At 41.7% G+C, this 23,011-nt stretch overlaps 1 protein-coding gene across 1 annotated transcript in view; it reads left to right on the top strand.

The window, feature by feature from the left end:
- The window catches only part of UNC5D (unc-5 netrin receptor D), a 631,871-nt gene that overhangs the window by 593,008 nt on the left and 15,852 nt on the right, over window positions 1-23,011 (top strand). Inside the window, exons 14-16 of the mRNA XM_018042118.1 lie at window positions 6,599-6,748; window positions 14,218-14,382; window positions 22,790-22,968. Coding sequence (XP_017897607.1) covers window positions 6,599-6,748; window positions 14,218-14,382; window positions 22,790-22,968 — 494 coding nt within the window. The remainder of the gene's footprint in view (window positions 1-6,598; window positions 6,749-14,217; window positions 14,383-22,789; window positions 22,969-23,011) is intronic.

Below are 23,011 nucleotides of genomic sequence, written 5' to 3'. Positions count from 1 at the left end.
CCTGTTTGTCGGAATCTATTTACCTCCAGTGATTCCTTCTCTCTCCTATTATGTCAAATAAACCTGATTGTAGAGTTGAGTTGGGTTGTACTTGTTATTGACAGGATGTTTGTGACAGCTGTCATGAGCAGCAAAGGCCATGCTTTTCCCCTGGGGTTCTGAGAGATCACCAGGCTTGGCTGAATAACTTTTCTGGCCTGAATCTGGAAAGATTAAAACATAACTCGTAGCTTTTGTGAACACAACCATTCACTGCCTGGTCTTAGTCTCTGAGTTTTGTGCAAGAAAGGAATCTTGCTTTCTGGGTGTTTATCTTGCTAAGTGAACATGTTCACAACCTTCTCCCTGAGTTCATTTAAACTACCTTCGTATCCCAAATCATCTATGTCATATTTTTCATGGCTTCATGTGTGGTATTTAGAGGGAAATATATAATTACAAAGCCATTAAAATAATTCCACTTGAAGAAAGCCATAGCAACAGTCTAAAAGACTTCACACATTATTATTAGCTCCCCCCAACTTTAGTGGTGTGAGCTGAGCATCTTGTATGCAATGATGAGTCACCTGCTATAACTCTAATAGAAGCCTAACTTCTTAGTCAAAATTCACAGGTAGTTTTTTGATTAAGCATTTCTGCAGAAATTGCCTACCCTGGAATTTGCCTCAGTTATCACTGTAATGAACATGTTTATCATGATTTGGAAAGGGAGGCCAGCGTGGCTCTGACGCTTTCTGTCTTTATTGTAGTGCATCTTTCATAGCTCAAAGAAGTGAAAAAATCTGAGCCCGGCCAGAACTGGGCTTATAACCAAGAAGGAAGCCTAGTTAAAGGGCATGATTGCATTTTCACATCCCTTCCATCTCCCTGGGAAATTCTTGTTACTGTTCAGTTACTAAGTCTTGTCCAGTTCTTTGCAGCCTCATGGACTGCAGCACGCCAGGCTTCCCTGTCCTTCACTATCTCCTGGAGTTTGCTCAGACTCATGTGCATTGAGTCAGTGATGCCATCAATTATGTCCCCCAATTATGTAAATGCTCACCCCCTCACTGGAAATCCTTGGAAGAAGGGCAGCTTCTAGACCCAACTCTCCTGTCTTTGTAGAACTAGGTGGGTACCTGGCCAGATAGTGGCCCCACCAAAAAGAAAAAAGAGAGGATTTTAATCAAACACACACTCTTCATTTTCAGCCAGGCCGCCTCCTCCTCTGGGCTTCCCCGGTGGCTCAGTGGTAAAGAATCTGCCTACCAGTGCAGGAGCCAGGGGTTCAGCCTGGGTCGGGAAGATCCCCTGGAGGAGGAAATGGCAACCACTCCAGTATTCCTGCCTGGGAAATGCCATGGACCGAGGAGCCTGGCAACAGTCATGGGGTCGCAAGGAGTCAGACGTGACTTAGCAACTAAGCAACGACGACAGCCTTCTCCTCTGCCCCCTGCAAGGCTGCTATGCTTGCTTCCCATTTGCTCTGAGGATATTTCATCCGAATCCTTGTAGCAATTTCTTTGAATGACAAAAACAAAATACCTCATGCACCTTGGTAAGACATAATTAATTTAGTTTCAGATATTTGAAGATATGTTAAATCTAAAACCATCTCTATAGAAAATGAAATCAGGTCAGATAAGCCTTATTAAAAAATAATAATAATAAATGCCATCTGCCCGAAGGTGAGAAAGGGACCAATGACTTCCTGCTCCTGTGTTTCTGTAATAATTAGAGCTGCGATTTTATGTTTGTGTGTTTGACATTGCTGCTTTTGATGAATTCAAACCAAAGGTTGCAGAATGGTGATTTATTTTCAAAACTGTAATATGCTAAGACTTAAATTTCTGTTATCGTGTTTATGTTATGTTCTCTCTCTCCCCACACACACACACAAGTTCAAACAAACCTTGACAGAGGGAAAGCAGGAATTAAGCACTTGCCATATCTTGGGGGGGAAAAAATGAAAAGAAAAAACAACTAACGTTTTTCTCCATTGCTTCCAGCACTCCTCTGCAGTACCCCCTTGGTCCTCATTACTTACTTGGCATTAATGTGGATTTAGAATCTAATTTCAAAGGATTTCCTCCAGATATAGTTCTTGTGTTTATCAATAATGCAACCTTGGGAAATATTGTTCACGTACAGCATTTAAAGGAAAACACCACGGCGACATCATTTCCGTATGTGTATGTGTGTGCTTAAGTTCAAACAGTTTTGTCTCATAAATATGTAAATTCAGCCTGCCTGTTTTTGTATCCCTGAAGCACACCTGAATGTTGCTGCCTGTCGCATTAAATCAACATAAACGGCTCAGTGAGACACACAGCACAAGTTTCTCCTGGCCACAGCTCCCAGCCCTGGATGACTAGCAACCCCCAATGTGTCATGATGGAATAGAGGAGCTAGAAAAACCGCCGGCCACAGCCTTTAGGTACATTTTATATACAAGCAACCAGCCAGACCCTACTTTCTAATTTAATTAACACAGGTGTCAATTTAACAGTAAATCCCCAGAGATTTAACAAAAAATCCTTGCCATATAGGAGGCAGAAAGAATCAGATGGATATCAGACTCCACTCTTGGGGTGATTCTTCCGTGTGAATGACTCAGAAGTAGCTCAATACAGCTGTTAGTACCACTGATTCATCTCAAACCTGGCTGGATATGAGCATCATCTGAGAAGTATTTTAAAACACAGATGTCTAGGCCCAGCCCCCAAGCAAAACACAGTTGGTTAAAGGGGTGCAACGGGGAGCTATGGGTTAAATGCAATTTCTCCTATTTGGAGAGAGTTTTAAAGCTTCTACTCTGAAGCCAGTTGTGCCTTTACAGATACATCAACACGGTGATTAGTTCATTATTGGGTTTCTTTGTTTTAATAATTGTTTTGTTACACAATAGCTTATAATTGCTTAATATTTTATACAAGATTACAAGACGCTTAATTGTATGTAGTTGGTTCATATGGGGGGTTCAATATGTGGAGATTAAAGTAAGCAAGCTAAAAAACAAAAGCAAACATAAATCATGGTTGTATTTAAATAGGGGCCCTAAAGGAGAAATCTTTAAGAGGTATCATTTTCTTCAGTGATAATTATAAATAGATATCTATTTTAAATGGGTTGCCAGGAGGCGCTAGGGGTAGATAATCCACCTGCCAATGAAGGAGGTGGAAGAGATGAGAGTTCGATCCCTGGGGGTTGGGAAGATCCCCTGGAGAAGGAAATGGTAACCCACTCAAGTATTCTTGCCTGGAGAATTCTGTGCACAGAGAAGACAGGTGGGCTACAGTCCATGGGGCCAGAAACAGTCAGGCATGACTGAGCAACTAAGCCCATCCATTTAAAAAATGCTTAATATCCTCCATTCTGCATCTCAGGAATGGCTTAGATAGTATAAATAACCCTAGGGCAGAAACAGATTGACTTAGGTCATCTTTACATGTGTCTCACACCAATGAAAAATTACTTATGGGACAGTGTTAATAACCGTCTGACCTTCACGTGACTCTTAAAAAATCAAGTATAGTATAGGAAAATGCAGGGAAATCTCACAGAAAAAAATACTAGACCGTATAACCAACAAGGACCTACTGTGTAACACAGAGAACTCTGCTCAATGTTGAGTGGCAGCCTGGATGGGAGAGGAGTTTGGGGGAGAGTGGATGTGTATGTGTATAGCTGAGTCCCTTTGCCATCCACTATCACAACATTGTTAATTGGCTATATTCCAATATAAAATAAAAATTTTAAATACTCGACCATGAGCAAGTTATCATATGCAGTGGTTCTGTCACTAACGCGTGTGACTGTAGGCAAGTCACTTTCTTGAGGGTGCATCTCCATGTTTTCCTCTGTAAATAATCAAGTTTTAAATCACTAAGCTCCTTAAATTCCCTTCAAGTGGGATAATGCTACGTTGTTTGTAAATATTAAAATAACCTAGCTCTATACCAAGTAATGCATGACCTTGAACAAGCCACTTCATCTCCTGACCTTGGTTTATTTCTGTGTACTTTCAGGCATTAAAGAACAGGGTGCACCTCAGAGCGCCTAGCCAGATATATCAGTACTTTGACAAGTCAACACTTGTCACTTCACGGCTTTAATATGATCTGAATAAGCAAACTTCATATTTGCCCCCTGATTCTAATCTTGCACTAGAATGGCAAAAAAAGAAGTTAGTCTGTTACCATGCTAATGATTTTGTTTGGCTGTAAATAAGCCCAAGTAAAAAACTGAAGCTTAAGTGACTTGCCGAAGACTACACAGAAATGGGATTAGACACCTGTGCCTTCCATTTTTGATTTACAAGATGAATGCTCTCTTGAGTATATGTACCCCCCAGAAGATTCCCATGCTCCCTTAAACCCAATGACATTAAACAAAAATACAAGTCCTTAGCATGGTAAGGGAGAATTCATGACTTGACTCCTACCTTGTATTTCCCATCATCTCCAGCCATACACTTTCCACCGTGATCTTCTATCCCAGCGTGCCTTTGTGGAGAGTCCACTCAGTGTCTGGAATACTCTCCCTCCCTTTCCCATGAGTAGCCCGTGTATTTACTCTTCTAGGTTCAGTTCAAATGTCACTTCTCTATTAATTTCCTGATTCATTCCCTGGCCTCTCTGCCCATCTGGGTTAGGCACCTTCTCTCTTGCCTTAACCTTTGGGAATATACATATCTGTAATACTCAGATACTATATTATACTCATATGCTCACAGTCCTAACCCTCTCTCTAGACTATGAGCTCCTTGGTGTTTCATTTCTGTTCACCCAGTGCCCAGCTCAGGCATCACCCTACTGGACATTCAGTAAATCTCCAGAGAGGGGACAGAGACCAGCATCTGTAAAGACCTCAAGTCAGCATCTGGTATTAATTCTGTTTCCTCCCACCCTGCCTCTTTCCTTCCCCTGTTGGCAGCCCTCATTAGACACTGGCCACCCTGCTATTATGTCTAACGCTTAGACGCACAACATAATGAATTACCTAGTACTGCCCGGTCCAGGGTAGTAATTGTCAACCACATGTGCATTTCTACACTTAAATTAAAATCAAACATTTAGTTCCTTAGTCACTCTAACCACTCTGGCTAGTGGATACCATATTAGAACACACAGATGTGAACCTTTCCCGTCACTGCAGAAAGTTCAGTGCTGACTTAGGGCCCCAAGCACACCCCTCCCACCCCAGGATTGCTGGAGAAGATGACACTGGAATGGACCGATTTAGTCCGAGAAAAGACACTGGCCGCCTATTAATAATTTGTGTGTACATGAAGGATAAGAGCTGGAAAGCTGCTTCTTAGAAACATTTTTATTAATGTTAAATCTATACACAGACAAGAGATGGGAAAGATAACTTCTGAAGATGTTTTCACTCGCTGATAATTGAAATTTAAGTTTTATTGTATTTATAAGCCTAGCTGCCTTGCTTCTTACAATCTTTTTTAGACTCTGGGAAGATTATAGGCCATAATTAAAGGATTTCAGTTTTCCTATTTAGCCTAGCTCTGTAAGGAAATTTTAAGTCAATTAATGGTGATTTTTAAAATGAGGATTTAGGAAAATCTCTTATCTCTAGAAACGCTGAGAACCTCACCTCCCCTGCCCCACAGTAGTTTAACATTTTGTACAGTTCTTATCTGTTCTTTCACTTGTCTTATCGATAGGATTCTAAACACCACAAATTTGGAACCAATTAAATGGTTTCCTTAGAATGTATGTGAATTGTGTTTATATGAGATATAATTATAAAGATTTCTCAGTAAAAGATAAAGGAATATTTGTCTCAGGAATTTGATTTTTTTTTTTTTCTTCTGAGATGAAGCTGACTTGACTACTTATTTTTTCTCAGCCTTTTGGCATAACTTCCATGAATGTTACTACAAATAAACATGATACATGCACTCTGCATTTATTTTGAGCTAAAGGAAAAGACTCTGATGCTGGGAGGGATTGGGGGCAGGAGAAGGGGACAACAGAGGATGAGATGGCTGGATGGCATCACTGACTCGATGGACATGAGTCTGAGTGAACTCCGGGAGTTGGTGATGGACAGGGAGGCCTGGCGTGCTGTGATTCACAGGGTCGCAAAGAGTTGGACACGACTGAGTGACTGAACTGAACTGAAAGGATACATACTAGTTGATGCCTGTTTTGGGTACAAGCAAGAGAACCATAGTGGAGAGGGGCTGTGTCTCCCTTTCTCATGAAATAACATGCTGGGTCAGGTTAAGTACAAATACATCCCTTGATTATGGTGACAGCAAGATGAAATTCACACAATGGTGGAAACTCAACAGTATTACAGTTTGCGTGGGTCAAAGGAGGTCTTCTAGTTTTAAAGACAGTGTATATAAAAGCCTCAACAATACAATAATGAAGAACAATTGTTTCTTTGTAACCAGATCCTTATTTCTCAGCAGCCTATAGCCCTTAGCCCTGGCCTTGCAAGGATAGAAGGGTATAAAAGTAGTGTGCGTCCATCATGCTGTTGCCTATTTCTGGGAGACACCTGGGAGGGAGCATACCTATCTATGGACGGAAAATGTGGAGGAAATTGTGTGCTTTATTGTTGCGCCTCTTTTCTTTTTCTTTTCCTGTAGGAAGTGGTTTCAGATGAAAGGCATCAAGGTGGACAACTCCTGGAAGAACCAAAGTTGCTGCATTTCAAAGGGAATACTTTCAGTCTTCAGATCTCTGTCCTTGATATCCCCCCATTCCTCTGGAGAATTAAACCATTCACTGCATGCCAGGTACTGGCCAAGTGGGTTTCCAATAGGAATAGCTTTGCTTTAACCAGCAGGCAGGTCTCACATCCTAGTAAGGGTACTCCTGACTTTCTTCCTCCTTTAAAACTATGGATTTCATTTCAAAACTGTCACAGATGTGTAACTGTTTGGACTACACCCAGGGAAACCTGTTGTCATAAATCCATGACATAAATCCATGGATTCCTAACAAGTGGGGGAAAAGGAGCTTACATATCAGGTAATATGATATTTATCCTCTCTCCTGTTTAAATCACCACTCAGGATAGGTTGAAGAAGGTCATCTAACAACTTAGAGCAAGATTTCTTTGTGGATTTGTTTTAATTCATATCAGTTCATTATGAGACAGTTTTTGTCTTGTTCACCTATAGAATGAACTGGATATTAGGGAGAAACCTTTTAAGGGTGATCATTTTGAGTTGTAGAGAGCTCTGGCCAGCCAGGTGGGATCAAGAGATTTTGTCCTAAATAGATGAAATGCTTGCTGCCAAATGAATTGAGCAAGATGGGAAGAAGAAATCACAAATTGAGAAACAAAGAAATATTAATGCCTCTTAGAATATTTTTATGTAAAAATATTTATGTGTCATCACACATATACCTCATTATTAGAGACTTAAAAAAATTTCAGGATGACTTAAGAGTCTCTTTGGATCATGTTAAGGAATTTTTGAATAGTTGCTTAGCATGAAAAGATATCAACTTGTGACCTTGTCACTGAATTCAATGAGAATTTTCAGTGATAAGCATTGTTATCAGAAGCAGCCAACTGGTCTACCATTGTTTCTTAAGCCAGAGTCATCTGGGCTTCAAGAGACAGGACATTTCCTTAACTCTGGAGCTTCTGAGAGACTGATACTGATCTGGACTCATAGGAAGCTTTCACGCTTCTCTGTTCTGCCCATCAGCATAACTTGCAGAGCCCTGTGGGTTTTTTAACCTATCTTTACAGCATTCATTTAAAAAAAAAAAAATGCACAAGATATACCAGCTTGTCAGAATGGAAATCAGTCAAATCTCAAAGAGAAAAACCTTGGCCATTCCATGAGAGTTAGATGAAAGTTGCACCATCGCTGCTTTCTACTTCTAATGTTCAGAATTTTCTAATCAAATAAAGCCATATTTTTCTGTTTACTTTTCAGACCTCTTATTACCTCAGGAGCTGCCCCTCTATGTATAGTTTTGGTGCATTCAAAACAACAAGTATCTCTCTCTGGGCCCTGAACAATTTTTTTGGATATTTAACATTTTCTTATGGAGAGAGGTTTTCTATGAATCAATGTATTATTTATGATGTTCTAGACCTAGATGTCTCTGTTTCCCAGAAAGCAGTATTCAAAGTTTGCAGTCCAAATTGAACTTCAGGGCATTGTTAGAACAACTCCTGATAGTCATGCAAATTCGTCTGTTTTAATCTTTATTTACGGGCACTGCTTCCCTGGATCTAATGCAAGTGACTCAGCTCAAAGTAACTATGAAGTTTAATGCTTGCAGATTAAAAAAGAAATCAGATAAATAATTATAACCTCTCAGGAGCACTTAAACAACACTTCCAACACCAGGGATTCAGTGAAAGCCTCAGGTAGAAAAGACTTGGAGGAGGGCAATGCCTGCTCACCCTGGAGGATGCAACAGGGCCAGCCAAAGCCAAAGGGCACTGGCTGGCAAGGAAACCCAACCAGCTTCACTGTCAGGATGGGTTGGATTGCATAGAGGTTGTGAACATGTATAAATATTTGACTTCTGTAATTGAGCATAATTTGAAAGAGTCGTGGAAAGCTGAAAAACAATTTAATTTTCTCTGCATCAGGCAGCTTGCCACTGAGGTTTCATTTCCACTTCATTTTTCTTTCCCACAAATGGCTTTCTGCTCTATTCTTCTCACCACCCTATCACCTATTTCTTTACTCCTGTGATCACTGAACTCCCCCAGTATTTGTGACTACATACTGTGCTTGGCATAATGGCCGGGTTGTGTCTGCTCCAGGCATCAGATGCATACCCTTTGGGAAGGCTTTGCATTCAGCCTGCTTGAACCTCATGGAGAGCATCATGTGTGCTGACAAACTGGGTGAGGACAATAGAGAATGGCTTTAGATTTGGCTTAGGGGACAGGAGCTCACAGAGCAGCTCTACTGCAGAGAAAGAACACCCCGCTACTGCCGACATCACTTATAGGTGTCTCCTTCACCTGGTAAATGTCCCCAGCATCTCCCAAGTCAGTGGATAGAAGGGTTAGAGTTATTGGTATGCCTGGTATCCCTGTCTTCTTATTCCTGTCTCCCTTTCTTTAACTTCAAAACAGCAATCTACGAATCGACATTTTCCAATTGGTACCCAAAGCTGACTCTCTAAGAAACCTTTTTTTTTTTTTTTCCATCTGGGCAAGGTGGAATTTCCCAGGCAGGGTGGCATCCAGTGCATAAAATGTTAATAACTGCCCTATGAGACACCAACCGAGAAAAATTCGTAGAATGATGTGAGGTTCGGATTAGGTTTAGAGCTACGTGATTAGAGCCCACGTATAGGAGGGCCAACTAGATTTTAAATCTTGCTGGTTTCAATTCTGGAGGATGACAGTTTATGAAATGCTAGGGTAGAAACCTTATTGCTTATGAAACAAGGTAGGATGGATGAAAGGGAGGGGCACGTGAGGTTACAGGAGTTCTTAGGAGACCTGGTTACCATAGCACCCACTAACCTTGATTCAAAGAAAGTGACCCACAATGCTGGTCCTTCCAAAATAAACAGTTATGCCTAAGACTCTACCACAACAAGTGATACGCTGTTGTCCCCTTAGGAGACTCAACCACCCTCCTCGGCATGGAAATAACTCTGCTCCCAGCAGGCTCCTGGGACCTGAGAGCTCCTGAATCATCGTATCCTCTCTTCCTTGCAGACTGTGGGGGTAGAGAAGCTGTAAAATATTATAAAGCTGAATCTAATAAAATATTCATTTATTTTTTAAATCCTACAGAACACCAAGCCAGGCTGTCACCTCCGCAGGATGAAAGCAGCTGTCTTACAGCATGCTGTGTGTCTTGGAGAACCCAGTGTCTGTCTCCTGCTAGGATACGATTTACATTCTCTCCATCTGCTAGGAAACTAATTATAATGGGACTCAAAAAGAAAACATTTCCGGAATTCTTTAAACACACATAACTTTGCTACACTTTGTCCTCTAGTATTACTTTCCCCAGAATTCCTCTCAGCTCAGTGAGCATCTTGGTGTTTTGTTTTGTGTTTTTTTTTTTTTTTTTTTTTTGGAGGGGGGAAAAGAATAAATGAAAGCTAAGATGATTGCCCTGGAAACACACTAACCACAGTGCTTTTATTATTTTTAAATGTTTTGTTGAGCACCGTTGGCAGCTGCTACTCAAGTCAACAACAAAAATATGCTTTTGACACAGTCTTAAAATCAGATTTTTTTTAATGTTTTGATGGTGTGCAGTCGAATGGAAAGAAAAGCAAGAGGCATTTTTGTTTTGTTTGTTTGCCAATTCTCATGTCTTTCTACAAGAAAAGATTATGTCTGCACTGGGGCCTTCCAGTGTTCTCAGGAGAAAATACACAAAATTTAGCAAGCGACACAACAGAAGATATTTTTCAACACATCATCAGTGCCATCCATTTTTTTCTTTTTTTTAACAAAGATAGTGTTACCAAAGATTCAAAGCCACCACAGGAAATGTAGGTTTGTTGAAGAGCTGGACCTTGAATTCAGCTCTATCTCGTTCTGAAGTCCAAACATTTATATTACACTGTAATGATTCAATTTCAGTTTTAGAGAACAGAGACCTCTTTAGTTAGCATAGTTAGGCAAAAGCACCTTATTTAGGAGAAGGCGTCAATGAACCATGGAGCCCTCTGTTATGCTTATTTTCACTGAAGGGAATGATACTGAGTATAAAAATGTAACATATATTCACCACCATTCATTAAATAGATAGCCAGTGGGAAGCTGCAACTGAACTCCAATGAATTTTAAAAATGCACTGGTCTGGAGAAGAGTGCATTTCATGGCTAGAAGATTGAGGCTGGACAGAAGCCCTTGAAGGCCTGGCAGGGGGCTGTGTTGACAACAGCAGGCATCCTGGGGCCATTCTTGTCCCCCAGGCAAAGGGATCGTGTAATGAAAGCAGAGTTTCCAGGTGATGTGGTGACATCAGTGATTCCACTCATGATTACAGGCTTTTCCCTGAAAAATACCAGTCAACTGCTTTCTGCTTCCATCCCAGTCAAGCCCCAGCCCTCTCATTAATTCTGTGTAGTAGAGACGGAGATGGGAGGCTTGGTGAGCGGGCTACTCCAGTTAGCTATGATGAGACCAGAGAAGGGGCTCACACATGGAAACGGAAAGATTATAGAAGGACAGTGAGAGAGATGGTGATAATCCGTTCATAAAAGGTAGACTTGGGACTGCCCAGGTGGTCCAGTGGTCAAGACTCCACACTCCCAAGGCAGGGGACCTGGGTTCGATTCCTGGTCAGGGAATATTCCACATGTTGCATGGTGTCTCCCCCCAACCCCCCCAAAAATGGTCGACTTGTTTGAGAAAGGAAAGGCCAACTGAAATTATTTGTGCTGATTGGGGTATAATGTCAGTGATGGCTATTAATAAAATAAAAACCGGAGATGTAGCTGCTAGAGTCCTCCAGAGAAATGGCAACTGGGCGTATATGAGCAGATGAGGATTTCAAGAACTCAGTTAATAGAGAGAGAAGAGCTGAAGGCTGAGATAAGAAGTAAGAGTTACCCTGGTTTGCTGAACCAGGACGCAGCAGGAATCAGATTAGACAGCAAGGAGAAATGGCGGACCGTGTATAGTATAGAAGTATCTGGTATAGAATTTGGTCCAGCTGGACAGTCATTTTTGAGTGTTTTAGGGAATGACTTCCTCTCAAGTTTGCTGGAAGGCCCACCAATCAGGCTTCCCTGGTGGCTCAGAGGGTAAAGGGTCTGCCTGCAATGCAGGAGACCTGGGTTCAATCCCTGTGTCGGGAAGATCCCCAGAGAAGCAAATGGCAACCCACTCCAGTACTCTTGCCTGGAAAATCCCATGGACAGAGAAAGCCTGGTAGGCTACAGTCCATGGGTTCGCAAAGATTTGAACACACAATGAGCGACTTCACTTTCACCACCAATCAGCAGTGCTCTCTGTTGCTAGGAGGGAAAGAGAAGAGCTCATAATTAGGTCTCTGTTTAGGAAGAAAGTGGGAAAGAGGTACCATTCACTGATTCTGTGCTGCTGTCTTGCTGGTATATGAGCAAGCTGTGCCCCAGCCATGGGTTTCCTTGGTGACCGTTAGCTTCATGCTTCTCCCAGCATTTGCCCTACAACAGCCACTCTGTGGGAAAAGACTAGTGAACCTTCCGGCATACCCAGCTCATCTTAGTTTCTCAAAAGACTACTTCCAACCCACTGGTGTTTCACTGGAGAATGGTTTGGGTCAAGAAAAAAATATTTTAATCAAGGGATTGATGTGCTTATAAAACCCTTGGAAAACCTGGGAGAGCCCAAGTCAGAGAAAGCCCCCAGAGATACGAGGAAATCAGCAAGTTCCATGATTTCGGGAAACCACCACAACCCTGAAGCAGACAGTTCTCAGAAGCCCCTGCAAACCTGCAGAACCCTTGAGGTTTGCTTGCTGGTACCAGAGGAACAGAAACCATGTCTGCTCCTTCCCTTCCTTCCAAATTTAAAACACGTACCTCTCATTGGCAGAATGGAAATGTGAACTCCCTGCTGGCGAGGGCCGTGAAATGTAGTTTTCCGACTTCTAGTTCTGTCTGTGTAGGGGAGAACTGAGGATGGGAGAGAGTTGCCTTCTTCCTAATGGCCCACATTCTGCACAGGGATAAAGTCAGCTGCAGCGTCAACATATAGACCTTTGAGTCCTTAGTCCATTGCCTTTCCCTTGCTTCAAGTTTAAGAACAAACAATTGAAACAACACCCCTGCATCCCTTGCTGGGATGTGTGGTAGGGGTTAATGTCTGATTTCTTTCTCTCCTATTTCCCAAAACTGGCTCTCCTATACTCAAGTCTTCAACAATCTAAACTCCATCTCTCCCTGCTGATCCCTCCTAGCAAGTACCCAGAAATCAGGATCCTTGAGACTTCCTACAGAGAAAAAAGAAGAAACTTGAAAGTGTATAGCTTGAAGCTCAGGGATAACCAGGGAACTCTTGGTTCCTTAAAGTGGGTAAATTGAATTCTGAACATGGCTTGTAGTCTCGTAACTCCTGCTGACACCATCACCAGTCACATTTCAGAGAATCAAAGCTCCAGACTTGATCCATCTTTTTCCACCTTTCAGCAGCAATATTGGAGAAAATTGTGTTTGTAGTGACAGGTAAAAGAGCAAATTAATGAGTCAAGGGAAAGAGAAAGAAGTGAGATGCAGTTTACTATAGGCTGGGAATACGAGGTCATTGCCAAGGACCACAGCCTGATTCCAGCAGGAGGGAAAGACTTTCTGGTAGATGGAAGAATATCAGTGACTGACTGACCTCCACTTCACAGTAATATAAACCCACATGCCCGAGACAGTTGGTGGCCAGCACTGGCTGGTCATGGGGAAAGGAAGAATATAGGTTTTATAACTCCCCCCCCACCCTCATTTAGTGAAATGGCTTTTGCCACTCGATTGTAAGTCCCTGTGAAGTGGAGACCAGACCTAAATTCTTACTATTCCTTTATTGTTTATCTAGTACAGTGTCTGGTTATTAGAAGGCATTGTACATATAACTGTAGAGTGGATGAATTGGATGAATGAGGAACTGACAAAATAGATTGTTCTGGGCTAACCTGTTGTGTTTGTGTCTCTGGTGTGTGTGTGTGTCTGTGTGTGTGTTTGTGATCCTACAGTAGGTGTCTCTGGTGTGTGAGTGAGTGTGAGTGTGTGTGTGTGTGATCCTGCAGTAGGCATAATTTTTATGCTGGATATATAGCAATATTATGCTTATACAGTTCAGCATGAGGCTATGGTATGGGCATAAGTTCTGGCCAGTCACTTCTTCATAATTTTCATGTACATGAGATGATAACATCCTACCCTGGGCTTAGGTAGCAAAGAGTAGGCTTCTACTAGGAATCCTCCCATAGGAGCCGTCTAAAGAATCTTTTGTCGTGGAAAAACATGGTGATTAACTTTTGATGGTCTTCTTTCTCATTGTGTGTGTCACCAAGTGAAATCTGAGCTCTTGCAGTGTGGTTTTGGAATTCGAATGTTATCAATTGGAATTGACATTAATTACTTTTGTGCTGCCTGGCATATGCTAGGACATTATTTCTACAACAGTTCCACCAGAGTTGCTCAGGCAATTATCTCTGCTGCCATCCCCATCATCATGATCATCCTAATTATTGTGATTAGGTCTGTCCTGCGCCCCGCTCCTCTCAGCCGGGCTCTGCACACCCCAGCCCTCTCCTCTCCCCTCTGTCCCCTACAGGAAGTCCCATTCTCCCGCGTGTGGTGCAGTAACCGGCAGCCCCTGCACTGTGCCTTCTCCCTGGAGCGCTACACGCCCACCACCACCCAGCTGTCCTGCAAAATCTGCATCCGGCAGCTCAAAGGCCATGAACAGATCCTCCAAGTGCAGACGTCAATCCTCGAGGTGAGTCCTTGGTCTCCAGGTCACTTGACCTGTTTCTAAAGCCCATTATATACCTATCTTAGTTGTGCTATATGTATACCATGAAAGAGATTCAAAATGCACTCACTCTTTCAATCCTCATTACTGATAAGGGAAAATCAACTTTTTCGCAGGCTGAAGAATTGAACTGGACCTGGAAACATAACCCATTAGAGCATAGGCTCTGCGAAGGGGCCTTTGGGGAAGGAACTGGTCCAGGGCTTTTTATACACAAAACCACAACCAATCGAACAGTTCATGGTAGACCTGGAATCAGCTGAGATTCATTATTGAATTGAGACACATACCATAAGAAAACACAAGGTCACCATTGGGCTGCTTTTCTGCCAGTTCTGATGAGTTTCTGGAAGTCAGTTTCCCCATCTGTTATTACATTTTCAAGGCTTTGTTTCCTTACTGTCTTATAATTTTTTGATACCCTCTAGGATCAGGGTTCTACACATTCCCATTTCCATGAAGCCTAGATTTCATCAGTACAATGAGACAGGATGGATAATAATCTCACTCTCCAAAGTAAGGGCATAGTGCAAAAAGGGATAAGACCTTGTTCAGGGTCACATGACTACTCAAGGGCAGAGTTAGAATGGGAATCAAAGGAGAAGCCGCTCAGGAACTTGTGCGCTGCCATGGCTTTGATTGGCCCTAAGCCACTGAATGACTCCACGGCTCTGAGCTTCAGCTGATTGAGCAGACTATGGCCTTTCCTCCTGAATGGGTATTTCAGCAGGGGAGAGTAGTTGAAGAGCAGAATCGGGAGCTGATGACACCTTATTTAGCAATTTCAAGGTAATCCCTGGCTAGTTTAGAAAAACACACACACACTGTTTTGTTCATCTTAGAACATGTACATGTATATACACATATGGGCTTCCCTGGTGGCTTTGTTAGAGTCCACCTGCCATTGCAGGAAATGCAGGCTTGATTCCTGGGCCAGAAAGAGCCCCTGGAGAAAGGAAATGGCAACCCGCTCCAGGATTCTTGCCTGGGAAACCCCATGGACCGAGGAGCCTGGTGGGCTCCAGTCCAGGGAATTGCAGAGTCAGACAGGACTTAGTGACTAAACATCAACATATATACATACATACACATAACTTTTGTGTCTCCATATGTAAGTAAGACATGTTCATCCGTTCACGCTTAGCAGAAGGTTTAACACCTTTTGTATCTGTACCAGTCTCAGGTTTTGATTTTTCTCGAAACATGTAGGCTGCATAGCATCACCACTTCTCTCCATTCTCACTGCATTTCATTGTTTATGCAAAATGAGCGTTGCTAATTCCCCCAAATCGTTCCCTCTGAAGTGCGATGGCTTTCCAAAGGAGTGTGCCTCAAAACTGATAGCTGTTTTAACTGAAATGTTTCTACCATATTTGCATCCGTTATTGCCTATTAGCACTGTGCGCTAAGGTAGTCCTCGTGGGGAAGGTAGATGCAGAAACCTCAGGCGAGATATATTTAGCGTCTCTTTTTTGAACGGTCATGGCATTTTTAACACAATACATTTCAAACTAAAACACAAATCGTATGGGAGTTAGTTCTAAAACAAAAAGCAACTCTGAGAAGAGCTGCATTTCAGAATGAAGAGTGAAAGGCAGGACATAAAGGTGCCACTGATGAAAATTTCCATAAATATCTGTTAACAGGTCAACAAAAGAATTCCAGGTTTAAAAGGTTTTTTACTTTCTAAGGCATCCAGATACTGAAAATCAGTTTCAGCTATTATAAGATGTTTGTGTAAAAGGAAAGGTTGATACTACATCCTGGTACCTTTGCATCTTGCTTAAATAAACTCTAAAAGTTCATGGAGAGAAAATGAGCTAATAAAGTTAATCTTCTTGACTCTCCCATTCTGATGCTTCGCAAAGTTTACAGGCACTTTGGAAAGCCTTAAAGAACATGACATCACCATCTTTCTTGATAAAAGGAGGCAAAAGTATAAGAATAATATTTAGATATTCAGTGTTGGACTACAGCTATCTGATTTGTAGGCTGCTGCACTTTAGAAGCTTTATTAAATTGTTTGATCCTATGAGAATCGTTTCATTAATAATTTTAAGTGTCCCTGCTGAATTTTGGCCCAGTTCATCCACATTTCTTTCTACCAAACTATTTCTTAGGCAGATCTCACTGACCATCATTTTCAATGTCAGAAGAAAATTAATTTTTAAAAGCCACTATATCTCAGGTCCTATTTCATATGCTTTCATGTATAATGGTCAGAATTCTGTAGGTTAGTGTTATACCGTCACAATTTTAAACAATCTCAAGGAAGTCAGCCTTCTTATCCAAGATCACAGAGTGAACCAGATGAGTAGCCAGACTTCCCAGCTGAGACACTTGACTTTAAGATCAAAGTCTGGCTTTCTATTCAGTACTACATCCGGATCCCAATCAAGGGGGTTTAATTTCTTAGTCCTAACCATAGGCCTTGTCCATAATACAAGCCCCCTCTTTAAGGGCTTAGGCAGTAGTGACAAACATTGCAACATCAGCATTTTTCCCTAAGTCTAAGTAGATGAAAATTAGAAGGTTCTTTCCTCAAGACTGAAGAAGAATGAGATGCACCTGTTTGTCTGTTGGGCTGGAATTAAGTATTCATTCTGCTGATCTTCAGGAACAGGATTGATTCCCTACATAGAGGTCTGTTTGCAAAAGGATGTCTTGACTGAATGATCACTCAAGGTCCTTCCAACCCTGGGACTGTCTCATCGCTGGGAAAACACACATCTGGTGGTATATCTGGGATTAAAAAACATCTTCTCCCTAAAAATGATTTGGTTTTTATGGTAGACGGTTCAAAGTAAATGAAGATAAAGTTCTGAGAAAGTTGTGAATACTTGGAGTGAGGCAGGATATATTCAAGACATGGGTCTATATCAATCAGTGAGGCAACAATAATAGATAAATTGTTAAAATGCATCATATTTCATGGTCACTACACTAATGCAGAAAGATTCTGTTAGGTGGCTTTAATAAGTTAGTAATAGGCCATCATTGATTAATAAAAATAATAGAAGTAAAACTTTGAAGCTTCCAACAGATGTCTTTGAAATATGTACTTAAATATCCACCCCCCCAAAAAAAATTCCCACATATCTAGGCTCAGAGCTCCTCCTTCCTACCCTAATTTACAATAGAACCATGAGATAAAAGATACATATATATATGTGTGTGTGTGTGTGTGTGTATAAACATTGATTTTAAATTAATTAATGCAGTGAGCGTCTTCATTTGAAGACATTTGGTTCTTTCTGCTCAGCCCCACATCCATCATGTCCCTTCATGCCTCTTATCTAAATGGCTTTCCAAACATAATCATTTATATCACTCAAATTTAAAAAGTATTTCAGTGATTAAGGTAATATATCTTTTCTGTTCTTTAGAGTGGCCATTATTATGTCAGTCTTTAGAAGCAGGTTGGTTCTCCTTAAATTAACTCAACTAAATCACCTAATGATGATCACTAATTGATACTCTATAAAGCAACAGTATTGCCAGTCTTAAAACTGGTGTGTGTTCTGTGTGCTTAGTCAATCAGTTGTGTCTGACTCTTTGCAACCCCATGGACTGTAGCCCACCAGGCTCCTCTGTCCATGGGGATTCTCCAGGCAAGAATACTGGAGTGGCTCGCCATGCCCTCCTCCAGGGGATCTTCTTGACCCAGGGATCAAACCCAGGTTTCCCACATTGCGGGTGGATTCTTTACCGTCTGAGCCACCAGGGAAGCCCCGTGGACTGAAGGGAAATAATTTGGCTAATATTGAACAGAAGGGAAGAATCCCCAAGTCATTTATTTCCTCATTCCTTATTAATATAACAATATTAAAGAATCTTTCTTTTGGTAGGAACAACTTAAAATGGGAATCTTGCATGTTAAAATTTTCCCTTCAAGCAATGCTCTTATCTGTCTTCCAAAAGTGGTGGGGGATGATTTGTCTGTTACAAAGTCGACAGAATATTTGGAATTCCTCCCTGATTTACAGCTCCTGCATTAACCAGGTAGCAGCAGCTTATCTCTTATGTGCACAGCATGAAAATCTACTGTTCCTCTGCATATTTAATTTAAACCATCAGAAGACGGAGCCACTGGATTCTTCTTAGTTGGCCCAGATGTCTTTTAGAATGCATCACAAATGTTATGTAAAGTGTCATCCGTACACTTGGGAAATATTTACATTTCAAAACTTTGAGGGACAGGGGGGCCCGTTTATTAAAGTGTACTAAGCAGAAAAAAATACTTATTTTTAGAAGTCTCATGTAATATTTTATTCACCCTCAAATCATACCACTCTGTCCATTTTTTCCAGAAGACTTTATGTATTGAGGTGGTCTTTCTTCTGCCAACAGGAAAGACAGAGCTTGGTTGAATTGGTCCAATCATAGATGCCATGAGGGCGTCTATCTCTTGTCATGTTTTGGCATGGATACCCCATTCCATTGGCAAGCCACCTTTTCACATGTTATCACTCTTCAGTGCCATTTTTACAACGACAACTACCATATTATCTCATAGAGAACTCCTTTCATTCTCCCTGTGGTTTTTACTCCTCATCTTAAGGACATTTTCCTGCCTTAAGTCAGGAAATATTTAAAGAAACTATTCCCACTTGATCTGCATTATTAAAAGTGAAAAGAAATTTTACATACCATGATAAAAAATGGTATATCTTGCAACCTATTTTATGCAGTAAGAAGTCTGAGGTAGTTTATTTTATAAACATCTTAAATATCGGAAAGGAACTGGCTACTCTGCCAGAAATAAGCACTTATCCAGTCAATTTCCGTTCATTCAACAGCTACCCATCCTTCAAGGTCAACTCAAATGAAGTCCTCTTACTCTTTTTTTGTTAATCTTTATTTTTTAAGTCCTTTTTTTTAACTTAAACATCCTATTTTACATTGGAGTATAGCCAATTAACAATGCTGTGATAATTTCAGATGAACAGCAAAGGAACTCAGCCATACATAGCCATGTATGCATCCTCCCCTAAACTCCCCTCCCATCCAGGCTGCCGCATCACGTTGAGCAGAGTTCCCTGTGCTCCTTAGTAGGTACTTGCTGGTTGTCCATTCTAAATATAGCAGTGTGTACATGTCCATCCCAAACTCCCACCTATCTCTTCCCCCCATTCTTCCCCCTGCTGCTGCTGCTAAGTCGCTTCAGTCGTGTCCGACTCTGTGCGACCCCATAGACAGCAGCCCACCAGGCTCCCCCGTCCCTGAGATTCTCCAGGCAAGAACACTGGAGTGGGTTGCCATTTCCTTCTCCAATGCATGAATGTGAAACGTGAAAGTGAAGTCGCTCAGTCGTGTCTGACTCTTAGCGACCCCATGGACTGCAGCCCACCAGGCTCCTCCGTCCATGGGATTTTCCAGACAAGAGTACTGGAGTGGGTCGCCATTGCCTTCTCTGATTCTTCCCCCTAGCAACCATAAATTCGTTCTCTGAGTCTCTTTTCTGTTCTGTAAGTAAGTTCCTGAAGTCCTACTTTTAATTCTTGAAGTAAATGCTAATATCACTCAGCATTTTTCCGAACCACTCTGCCCTGTGGGTTCTTGGTAGCTATTATTATGCAGGGTAGTGTAGTGAAGTAAGTCCTGGTAAAGGTGTTAGTGTATCAGAATTCTAGTTTCAGCTCTGGTAACATCTATCTGGGTGACTTCTACCAAAGTTTATAACCTCTGTGGAGTCTATTTTAAAAATGCTAGAGACTGTTTAGGAGCCTGGGGGAAGTCCAGTAGTACCCAAGGTCACTGAGCTAGAAAATGGAAACTTGTACCTCAAAGCAAGACCTTTTTGACTCTGAAAACCACACTTTTTCTGTTTATGCTAACTCAAAAACTGGAAGAATTTGGATGAGCATTGTTCTTTAACGGTCCAGGGATTAAAACTAAAACAAGTAGAATTTATTGAATCTGGTAACGTGTATTTTTAATTTCCAAGAACAAGATATACTATGTCGCATTTCTCAGATATAGCTGACCATGGGACCGCTCTTTCTTGGAACATCTTCTGAGATGCTCTGTGGGAATGCTGGGTTAAGGCACTGGATTCCAAAACACAGCCCCCCAAAGGTCACTGTCCTAAATGTTTACAGAAAAACCATATAATTCTTTAATAAGACCTTTGCATGAACAAGTTTCCTCAGTTAACAGATTTTTGAAGATATAAAACTCACCAAGCCTGAAGTCATATAGCTGTGTGAGCCTGGACACTAGCAGAGAAGTGCTACTGTGGCTGTGATGTCCACAGTAGGAAGATGTGTAAGTTTCAGGAAAAGCATCAGGGGAAGGTCACGGGGCAGTTCAGGAAGGGCATGAAAGGTCAGCACAAATTGACAAGTTCCTAATGCAAAGGAGAGTTTCTTGGGGTTTAAACAGAAATTAAAAAACGCTTACTCCTTGGAAGAAAAGTTATGACCAACCTAGATAGTATGTTCAAAAGCAGAGACATTACTTTGCCAACTATTGGCAACCTATTTTCCGTCTAGTCAAGGCTATGGTTTTTCCTGTGGTCATGTATGGATGTGAGAGTTGGACTGTGAAGAAGGCTGAGCGCCAAAGAATTGATGCTTTTGAACTGTGGTGTTGGAGAAGACTCTTGAGAGTCCCTTGGACTGCAAGGAGATCCAACTAGTCAGTCCATTCTGAAGTAGAGCAGCCCTGGGATTTCTTTGGAGGGAATGATGCTAAAGCTGAAACTCCAGTGCTTTGGCCACCTCATGTGAAGAGTTGACTCATTGGAAAAGACTCTGATGCTGGGAGGGATTGGGGGCGGGAGGGGAAGAGGACGACAGAGGATGAGATGGCTGGAAGTCATCACTGACTCAATGGACGTGAGTCTGAGTGAACTCCGGGAGTTGGTGATGGACAGGGAGGCCTGGCGTGCTGTGATTCATGGGGTCTCAAAGAGTTGGACATGACTGAGCGACTGAACTGAACTAGTCCCTTTACCCAACCTCAGATTTGTGTTTTAATTTCCCTTTGTATTGGTTTTCTTTTGTTGCATAACAAATTACCACACGTTTATCAGAAAAAAAACACCCATTTATTGCCCCAGATTTTTTGTAGGGCAGAAGTCTAGGCATGGCCTAACTGGTTTCTCTGATCAGGATCTCACAAGGCCGAGGTCAAGGTGGTGGTGGGAACATATTCTCATCTAGAGCTCAGAGGGTTTTTTCTATGTTTATTAGGGTTGTTGACAAATTCAGGTCCTTTGGATTGTAGGACTGAAGTCCCCTTTTTCTTACTGGCTGTTAGACAGGGTTCACTCACAGGGAACACTCTCAGGTCCTAGCCACATATCCCCAACCCCAGCTCCCAACCATAGGCAGTTCACAGCATGGCTGTTTGCTTTCTTCCAAGCCACCAGGAGAGATACTTGTGGATAAGAGCTATATCTTTTCTCTCTTAAGGGCTACTTGATTAGGTCAGGTCCACTCAGCAAAATCTCTTAGTCAATTCATAATCAACTGATTAGGGATGTTAGTCATATCTGAAGAATTCCTGTTGCCTTATAATCCATCATAATCATAGGAGTGATTCAGAATACTCGTCAGGCCTTAAAATTCTGTTAGTCCCTATGAAACTTTCAGCAACTGTTCCAACGTGATGGATAGATGTGTAATTTCACATTGGATATGATGAACTAACTGCCATGATGCACTGAAATAACAAATCCTCACTGGACAGCTCTAAGTCAGAAGAGTGGGCATTCCAGCAAGCGGGAGCTCTCCAGCCTGGACCACTCCACCAGCTAATGCACATCTCATCACTGACTCATGGCTGCCTCCTATTTTACCAAAGCAATTTCATTCTGAAACAAGACCAAAATATTTACTATAGAATCACATGTTAGGATTGGGAGAAACACAAACTTGAAAATGATCAACATACAATCAGTTCCCCCTTGTAGCTTTCCTGACATGAGGCTTCCCAGCCAGCTCCTATGATCAGCCCATTCTCTGATCAGCTCTGACTTTCAGAAGGTCTCCTTACAATGAAGTGAAATCTGTCACCGGGTACCTTCTTCCGACTGATTCTAAATTTTTTTTTCTTACATTGAGAATATTTTTAAAAATCTAATGATATTCTCAGCTGAGACCTCCTTGGATATAGGAAGCTGAAGATTGTGACTCCCCTGAGTGGAAGAGCCTGCTGTAAATCTCCAGTTGACAATTTACTAAGCTACTAGAGACATTATTTACTATGTTAGAAGAGAGAGAGCTTGTCCATGTATTTTGTAGACTCCATCACGGGCGAGCATTCTTTGCATATGTGTTAACACAGCTTTTCTCAAAAAAACAAGAGTGTTGATCAGCAATGCTGCTACTTAGCTCTGATCCTGTTTTCTTTGTTTTGTTTATAGAGTGAAAGAGAGACCATCACTTTCTTTGCACAAGAGGACAGCACTTTTCCTGCACAGACTGGCCCCAAAGCCTTCAAAATCCCCTACTCCATCAGACAGCGGATTTGTGCTACGTTTGACACCCCCAATGCCAAAGGCAAGGACTGGCAGATGTTAGCACAGAAAAACAGCATCAACAGGTAACTGGGGGCAACTGCTAAAAGAGGATTTTACTAAATGAAC

Source organism: Capra hircus, chromosome 27, assembly GCF_001704415.2.
Source record: "Capra hircus breed San Clemente chromosome 27, ASM170441v1, whole genome shotgun sequence".
Taxonomy (NCBI): Eukaryota; Metazoa; Chordata; class Mammalia; order Artiodactyla; family Bovidae; genus Capra; species Capra hircus.
Note: the sequence above shows the minus strand (reverse complement) of the source record. Positions and strands in the feature narration are given on the sequence as shown.